The sequence below is a fragment of the Gigantopelta aegis genome, chromosome 7, assembly GCF_016097555.1.
Source record: "Gigantopelta aegis isolate Gae_Host chromosome 7, Gae_host_genome, whole genome shotgun sequence".
NCBI classification, from domain to species: Eukaryota; Metazoa; Mollusca; class Gastropoda; order Neomphalida; family Peltospiridae; genus Gigantopelta; species Gigantopelta aegis.
In genome coordinates, this window is record NC_054705.1 from 36,412,164 (window position 1) to 36,421,623 (window position 9,460).

Sequence of the window (9,460 nt, forward strand, 5' to 3'; positions counted from 1 at the left end):
TGAAAAAAAATTCATAATGAACGATAAAAAGAATGATAACGGATGATAACAAGAATACCCCCACCCCCTCGTGTCATGTTTATCATAACTTATTAGCACTCGTTGATAAAAGTATAAAAATTCTCGGCAAGCTTCGGATTTCATACTTTTATCAACGAGTGCTGATAAATAATGACACTCGGGGAGTATCCTCTATTTAATTTCACTGAGCATAATAGACTTTTATCTCTCTCTCTCTTTCTGGTAAAACTCTATGTTGACACAAACACAAATTATATATGAAAACATGTTGTGAAAACAAAAAACAGACTATGGTTATTAGCCGATATAGACAGACGGTACTGTGTTACGTCACTGCATGTTTCAGTGCTAAACCTATCCTGATGTCACGCCACTGTCGCGCTGCCAGTTTACGCGTCTACAGCTGCTTAATATAGTGGCGCTGCGTGCGATAGTAAGATTTCCCCTTAATCCCTATAGAGGTTCGTCAGGTTGAATAAATAAATAAAGCGATGACGTAGATCTCTCACTGCCATCTGTTGCGTGACTATTACATTTGAGCCACTGACGTTCCTCAACGTCATCAAATACTTCCGCTAGAGGTGGTATCTGTAGTGATGCCATGGAGCTCTCAGTGCTCATCGGAATTGTTTGGTAATCCGTTGCTGACCTACTATCGTCAATCGTGTCATAACTGTGAGAACTCGAGTGTATGGTTGTCAATGAATGTGATCCAGAAGATAATTTTTCGGATATCGGCCGCCTGAAAATAAAAACACACTTACATGTGTGTGTGTGTGTGTGTGTGTGTGTATTATATACACACACACACACATATACATATATATATATATATATATATATAATATATATATATATATATATATGTGTGCGTGCGTGTGTGTGTGTGTGTATTAATTATATATATGCATGTGTGTATGTATGTATGTATGTATGTATGCATGTATGTATGTATGTGTTGTTGTTAAAGCATTGCTTTAATTACCTGCGTATCACGTGCACAATAACCTCAAGAAGAATCATAATGATGACTAACACGATCAAAGACAGGAGCACAAAGTTAGGTTTCGTGATGTTCATGTACATTCCATCTACAATAATATAGAGAAAAGATGTACAAGAAATAAAGAACAAGATAAGAAAATATACATAGAAAAACAAAGCACACCTCCTCCCCCTCTCTCCCCCCCCCCCCCCCCCCCCCCCCCGCTTTCGCAAAAACCCGACAACCTAACAAAAATGACAACAAACTAACAAAGAAACAAAAGCCTTCCAATTTCTTTAAGCTGAATATCGGAATTAGTAAGTAACAAGACCTATGGCATAAAACCATTTTATTATATTTTCTGTTAATAGTTGAACTTTTATAGGTATGCTACTTGCTACTTTGTAAATGGAGAATGAAAAAATATAATAGAGAACAGCCAAACATGTTATACCATTGACAAACCTACTCAATAAAAAGTTAAAGTTTGTTTTGTTTAACAACACCACTAGAGCACATTGACTAAGTAATAATCGGCTGTTGGATATCAAACGTTTGGTAATTCTGACACGTAGTCATAAGAGGAAACCAGCTACAGTATCGGATCTTTCCCACAGACAAGAACGTACATACAATGACTGGTTGTAACGAAAAAAATACCCAAATCAGTTGAATGGATCCACCGAGGTGGGTTGATCCTGTGACGCAAGCACGTCAATCGAGCACTCAGTGGATTGAGCGAAATCCCGCCCCACCTATTCAACACCTACGATACTTATTAAAACGATTGTCAACACATTCTACTAAATTTCATTTCATTTAAACTTATTTTCGTGCTTATATCCAATTAAGCTTCAAGCACGCTGTCCTGGGCACACATACATCAGCTATATCGGCTGTCTGTCCAGGACAGTGGGTTAGTGAGGCCGGTTGTAGTGTAGTTCGTCCAGAATGAAATGCACTTCTTTCCTTCATCCAGACTTATATTTTTTCAATGAATCACCCAATATATAGGAACAAAATAAATGGAAAAGTAATACAGTATAGATAAATAAAATGCTTACAGTAAGACACTAATTTGTAATATATAGGAATGAAATAAATTACATGTGTACAAGAAGAAATTGTATATATATGAATTATTAATCAATCAATAATTTTATTCAAATTATTTTAGGCTTCCGGTCCATATTATGAACAGTTTTTCTTTCAATGTATAGTGCACGTGTCTATATAAGAAATAATGTAGAAATTAAACACAGGCACAACAAGAAATAAATGTGTTGAGGAATAACATACACGTACACCAACACATAATGTATAGATGGATAAAATACACATACACCATACAAATGATGTATAGAGGGATAAAATACACATACACCAAACAAATGATGTACAGAGGGATAAAATACACATACACCAAACAAATGATGTATAGAGGGATAAAATACACGTACAACAAGAATGAATACATAGATGAATAAAATACACGTACAAGAAACAATGTACATGTATAGACGAATAAACTAGATCAAGAATAATATGTAGATACATAGGAAAATGTAAAGTGTATTGTTAATAAATTCATTAGATGGATATTTAATGTCAAGGGTTTTTTTTCCTTTCTTTTAGTTGTGACTTATTTGTGTTTCACTTTGAAACAATGTCCGGGTTTATGCATAAATATGCATTAAATAATATACCCAATCTGCGCAGTTAGGTGATATTGATATAAATGTGACAATTCATGGAATAATAACATTTACTTTTTAAAAATAACCCAAAGAAACTAAATCACCCACACACACAAAAGGAAAAAAATAAACAAACAAAACACAACAACAAACAAACAAAAACTTTCCTTGATATATACTGGGTAAAAATGTAAATAAAAGAAATGCTCCGTATAAATACTCACCAATGTTTTTTCTTTGATCTTCATCTCGGGGCGCCATACATGTTCCAGAGACCTGATTACACACAGGGCACCCGTCAGCACAAAGACTATCGCAGTTATCCCCATACAGCCCCTCCAGGCACCCACTACATCTTCCAGAGTTTTGGTCACAAACAGAACAAATGTCTTGACACTTCTGTTCACAGTAGTTTCCTCTCCACCCACCAACACATCCATCCACGCAGGTTAGTCCTGGATCCATATGACAATTTGATTTCCTACAGTTATTACTGCAGAGCTTAGAACACGGGGCTCCATAGAAAGAAGGTTTGCAACCATGTGTACAGGTGCCGTTGTCCTGGAGACAGTTGTCCGTGAGACAGTTAACAGGGCACCTTTCAGAGCAGTCGTTTCTAGACCTACATAATTTTAAACACCTACCAGATGTTTGATCGCATGATCCGTGACAATACGCAGGACAGTCCTCTGTACAGTGGTCTCCCATTTTACCACGGATGCACACAGCACTACACAGAACATTACCAGACTCATCACTCTGACATCGCACAGACTCGCAGTTACCATTACAAGTATAGTTACAGAAAGGACCGTACACATCGGACTTGCTGCAACCCTCTTTACATTTACCCATAGGACTGTCACAGGAGTTGCCAAGACACATTCCATGACACGTAATGTCAAACTTTTCGCCAAGGTAACGCAGAAGATAACCATCTGCACACGATCCGTTACCTTGGTGACAACGTTTGTTTAAACAGTTGGTGCTGCAGGTTTTTGAGCACTTGTCTCCATAGAAACCATCCTTACAACCTTCAGGACACGTGCCATCTTGTTGACAAGATATAATCCTACATGTTGTGGGACAGGGTTCAGTGCAGTAAGTACCAGAATAACCTACTGCACATTGATAGCATTGTCCAGTAGACCTGTCACATTTGTTGCATTTCACATAACAATTGTCCTTACAAAAGATTCCAAACCACCCTTGATGACAGCTACCACTGCAGACACCTTGTTCATCACAGACATCACAGTGTCCACATTTGAAACATTTACTTCCATAATAGCCAGTTTTACACCTCTCACAGACACCAGTCCAACGATCACATTTCTTTTGTACGCATCCTTCACTGCAGTTATGTTTACAATCTTGACCATGTCTCCCATTAGTTTGACATTGTGGACAATAGTTTTCAAATATCCCTTTGGTTTTGTCTTCTACTGTTGCTTCCTCACACGGACGACAGGGTTCGTGTGGGTTCTGAGTTCTGAAGTATCCTTCTACACAGTCAGTGTCTCAAAACAGAAGAAATATCCTTATGCAAATATCATGAATTACGTTGAGTTTACATTTAGCTTCACAAATCTATTATTTGACTTTACAATACATGCAACTATATTTGAATTTACAACACAACAGGACACGATTGTAATTTCAAAATTAACTGCCGATCTTGACAAAACTAAATTGAACAGTCCTGAATCATTGTGGATGCATCACTTGAATACACTGACTATGGCCCAAGGGACTCAGTGAGTATGACCCAAGCATTAACTAACTGTTATTGTGCTACTTCTTGCAGCCAGGTTTACCTATAATATGTTTACCCTTTTAACTTTTATCTCTTTACATGAACAGTCTTTATCTTGCTTTTAAATGCTGCAGTACTAGACCAGTGATGTTAATAGTATACTAACGAAAATTCAGAGACATCCACATTTTCACTCATATATTGTAACAGTTGAAAACTATAGTTGATATTACAAGAAAAGTTATATTACGTTACAAACAATGTATACATTCAGTCGTGAATTATATTGATTTCACATTTAGCTTTACAAATCTGTTATTTGACTTTACAGTATGTGTAGCTATATTTGAATTTAAAGAACAGTTGAAACTACAATTGATATTACAAGAAAAGTTATATTTGATTTTACGACAGTCATACTTATCTTGTATTTATTTTTTTCGACAATACTTAAATGATATTTCACATTGCGATTATGTTTACTGTTGCACTATTAAACACACTATTAACCAATACCTGTACAAATACGACACGTCTTCATGCAGTACATAAGATGTCTATCATAACAGGCACTGTGCGAACATAAGTCTGTATAGTCTGTACAGGTAAAAGTCACTCCTGAAAGATTAAAAGTTGCTAATATCACATTTTCATGTTCATGTGAACTTATTTTCTTCCTTATATCCAATTAAGGTTCAAGCACGCAGTCCCGGGCACATCCCTCATCATCTGGGTTGTCTGTCCATGACAGTGTATTAGTTGTTAATTGTTAGTAGTTATTGTGAGAGAAGAGGGTGTAGTGGCCTTACACCTACCCATTGAGTCCATAAGTATCGCTCTTGGTGGGAGCCGGTACCGAGCTGCGAGCCCTATACTTATCAGCCTTATGTCCGATGGCTTAACCACGACGCCACCGAGGCCGGTAATATCAGAAAAGGCATTGCTATAGTTAACTGTCTCATTTGTAACATGGATTTAGCTCACTCGGTTGAATGCTCGCTTGAGGTGCCTTGCATCACAGGATCGAACCACCTCAATGAATCTATAGAACTGATTGTGGGTTTTTTCTCGTTCCAACCAGTGCAACACAACTTGTCAAAGGCCGTGGTGTGCGTGTTCCTGTCTTTGGGGAAAGTGCATATAAAAGATCCGTTCCTGCATTAGGGAAAATGTAGCGGGTTTCATCTGATGACTACGTGTCAGAATTACCAAATATTTGACATCCAATAGCCGATGATTAATTAAACAATGTGCTCTTGTGGTGCTGCTAAATAAAACAAACATTTGTAAAAGAATCGATGCTTGATACCTCGAGTATTAACGTACCCACCACCCACCCTTACATATTAAGAACGTATAAAAGTGGGCGTCACTACATTGTTCCAAGCAGGCAGTTAATATTGATGAACTTCTTTTAGAAAGTTGCACCTTATGTCTCCTCTATTAAACAAAACCCCTTCCACCTCTAATGCCGTAAACGACTCTTTGATGATTAATCATTATATATATACTGACCGTTCTGTAAGCAGAGAAGCAACAGGACTGCAGGTACCAGAAGACTTAACATGCTGTATCAGGAGGAATTAATTATTGCCAACCTGTCAAAAGACAACCATTATAAAATGAAAGTTTTAGTCTGTCAAAAAGTTGATCTAACTGAGGTTCCTATATCCCGGGAAGACTTCTCATTTCATTATACACACGAACTGCAAAACAAATTTTATTTCAACAATGCATGTTGAGAGAAAAAACCAATGACCATACCCTGATCAAAATGCTGGGGGGGGGGGGGGGGGGACTACTTTTTATAAACAAATGAAACACTACAAATTAAACCCTGATGTGTGTATGCTATTTTCTGGAGGAAACAAAAAGTGAGATTCTCAGGTACTTTAAAAGTACGCAGGTTCGTAGGAACAGTGTCTGGGTTACTGTGTCGCCATCACCCCCCCCCACACACACACACACACACACGCACACACACACACACACACACACACATGTATGGGCCGAATTGCAATGCTTAAATGCCAGTGCCAAAAACTCGTAACAACAACAAAAACAAAACAAACAAACACAAAACAACAACAAACAAACAAACAAACAAACAAAAAAACAAAACCCAAGCAAACAACAACAACAACAACAACAACCCTCAACAAAAAATAACAAATTATCTTCGTAAATTCATTATGTAGTTACAACCGGCCTCGGTTAAGCCATCGGAATACAGGCTTGTAGGTACACAGCAAATTCTTAAGGGATCAGTGGGTAGGTATAAGGCCACTACACCCTCTTCTCTCTCATTAACCACTAACCAACTGACAACTAACCCAATGTCCTGGACAGACAGCCCAGATAGCTGAGGTGTGTGCCCAGGGCAGCGTGCTTGAACCTTAATTGGATATAAACACGAAAATTAGTTGAAATAAAATGTAGTTACACAAGCGTAGGTCAAGAACGGACTTTCTAAATCCGGCCCTAATTGCTTCAGGCATCGAATGGTTGTATTTCCCGGATGAGTTTAAAGTTTTTATTTTGTCTAACGACACCACTAGAGCACATTGACTTATTAATCATTGCCTATTGGAGTCTTAGAGTGGAAACCCGCTACCTTTTTTCAGTATCAAAAAAGGATCTTTTATATGCACCATCTCTCAGACAGGATAGCACATACCAGGGCCTTTGACCAGTTGTGGTGCACTGGCTGGAACGAGTAAAACATCACTCAGTTCAATGGATCCACCGAGGTTGTTCGATCCTGCGACACAAGCAGTTCAAGCGAGCACTCAACTGACTGAGCTAAATCTCGCCCCTTTCCCGGGATGACTTCACGCATGTATCCACCAAAAACACCCCCAACCAAAGTTTCTGCGGGCCTGCTATGACACTATCAGAGAGTCAGTGAAACAATACTTACAACATCTTGCTTAATCAATGCTCTAGCTTGGGGGAAATCCACCGTTATAATTCAGTTTTCCGGGATGATGTCACACATTTCTCGGGAATCAGTATGACTTGTTCCAAACCTGCGGAAGGTAATTAGTTTTGCATACCAACAAAAAACACACACAAAAAAAATAAAAAAAATAAAATACATCACGTTTTATTTAAAGCTGCATGCTGTACTTGGTATCAGTCTTATAAAATGAATTAATGGAATAATGCCAATTTTATAGTGTATGTCTACCCAACTCTTTTCTTAACAGTCTAGTTATTCACAAAGATTAAGTCGCTTATTCTTACAGTTTCTGTTTCCTTGTCGCGTTTCTGTTCAGTATATCAACATAAGCATGAACCTGAACATATATTATAATACATACGATCAAATGACATTCACGTTGAATAGTATCGCCACACATAAGCGTACGAGACGAAACGGGCGTGGGGGGCAAATCCTCAAATTCTAGCAAAAACGATAAAGTTATTTGGACAAAATGACTTCTTTTTTAAATAAACGTCACAGACATTTAACTAGTCCATGGAGTGGAAGTTCTCTTACAGGCAGGGCATGGAAAAGTTCGTTAAGTTTGTTTTGTTTAACGACACCACTAGAGAACATTGATTTAATAACAATCGGCTGTTGAATGTCAAACATTTGGTAATTTTGACATATAGAGAGGAAACCTGCTACATTTTTCCATTAGTAGCAGGGGATCTTTTATGTACACCATTCCATAGACAGGATAGCACACACCCCTACGCCTTTGATATACCAGTCGTGGTGCACTGGTTAAAAGTTGTTCCAACAATCAAATGACAAAAATCCAGTCAGTACTTTCTCTCTCATACACGATCTAGGGAATTGTCTCCCGTGGAAACGACCAGACAGATATTCTTATTGGTTGAAGACAAATGACTGATATGAACAGTAATTATTTTTTTTATAAATAAGGGTGGGGGGATGTTGCACTATGCAGTATCACTATCATCGGTGATATGAATGATACAAGTGCTACTAGGATAAACCGGCTCTGTATGTATGTAGTTACACGCTTATAAGATCTAAACAGACTTTGTAAATTCGGCCCAACAAGTTTAATGATGGTGACTTCCAGATCTTAATGTGATCAATTCCTGAACACTTGTAACTGAATGTCTGTCCAGCGCTTTCATCATCACAGTCTATATATTCGTGGATATTTCGTGCGTTATTTTCAGTTTTGCGTCGTTTGGGGTTTTTTTCCTGCATGTATTTATCATAAGTTTCACAGAGAAGGTAGTGTGCATTCGATGATGATTAAATATTATTACACAAAACAAAAGAACTATACTGACCGCTCTGTACGCAGAGAAGCAACAGGACTGCACGTACCAGAAGACTTATCATGTTGTCTCACGAGGAATTAATTATTACCAACCTGTCAAAAGACAAACATTATAAAACGATCGTTTTACAGTCCGTCAACATGTCCACATATCGCACTCACCCCTTATAGTGTAGTCCAAATTTCTCAAACAGTTTATGCATTTTTAACATAATACAAGGGTGCTCATTTCACTTGAAGTTTTAACTCCGAAAATTCCAAAACAAAATGGCAGCTATACATTAAAGGCTTATAAGTTAGACAATACCAAATAAAATCCCATTTGTGACAGTGTTAAGATATTGGCCTAAAACTACTATACACAACGTATCAACCAGAATATGAACCATAGATATGAATACTACAACACCTCACCCAAAGTAGTGACCGAGTTAAATGGCACCTTTCATGGCTCATTTTCGAGATAACAGGATGTTGTTTCAAGCCCCGTCAGTACCGCACAAAATGGTAGTACTTAGTTTTACAGGCACCCCATGCATGTTTCAAGCACTAGTGTACTTGACATACTGGTACTGCATCAAATAAAATTGCATGCATTTATTACCTACATAAAACTGTACTTGATGCAAGCAACCATTGTCACATTTATCACCAATGGCAGGACTCACGGCTTTAACTCATCACTTCGAACTTTGACCCAGCCGAGATGCTATTTGGTGGAGTACTACCAAAA

At 37.9% G+C, this 9,460-nt stretch overlaps 1 protein-coding gene across 2 annotated transcripts in view; it reads right to left on the reverse strand.

Moving 5' to 3' along the window:
- The window catches only part of LOC121377415 (multiple epidermal growth factor-like domains protein 10), a 21,535-nt gene continuing 12,075 nt past the window's right edge, over positions 1 to 9,460 (reverse strand). For both annotated transcript variants that reach the window (XM_041505397.1, XM_041505396.1), the window contains exons 2-8: positions 8,738 to 8,820; positions 7,380 to 7,488; positions 5,975 to 6,057; positions 4,976 to 5,077; positions 2,928 to 4,223; positions 1,007 to 1,112; positions 1 to 763 (exon numbers count right to left, since the gene is read on the reverse strand). In XM_041505397.1, the coding sequence (XP_041361331.1) occupies positions 475 to 763; positions 1,007 to 1,112; positions 2,928 to 4,223; positions 4,976 to 5,077; positions 5,975 to 6,026 (1,845 nt within the window). In that variant the 5' untranslated portion in view covers positions 6,027 to 6,057; positions 7,380 to 7,488; positions 8,738 to 8,820 and the 3' untranslated portion in view covers positions 1 to 474. The remainder of the gene's footprint in view (positions 764 to 1,006; positions 1,113 to 2,927; positions 4,224 to 4,975; positions 5,078 to 5,974; positions 6,058 to 7,379; positions 7,489 to 8,737; positions 8,821 to 9,460) is intronic.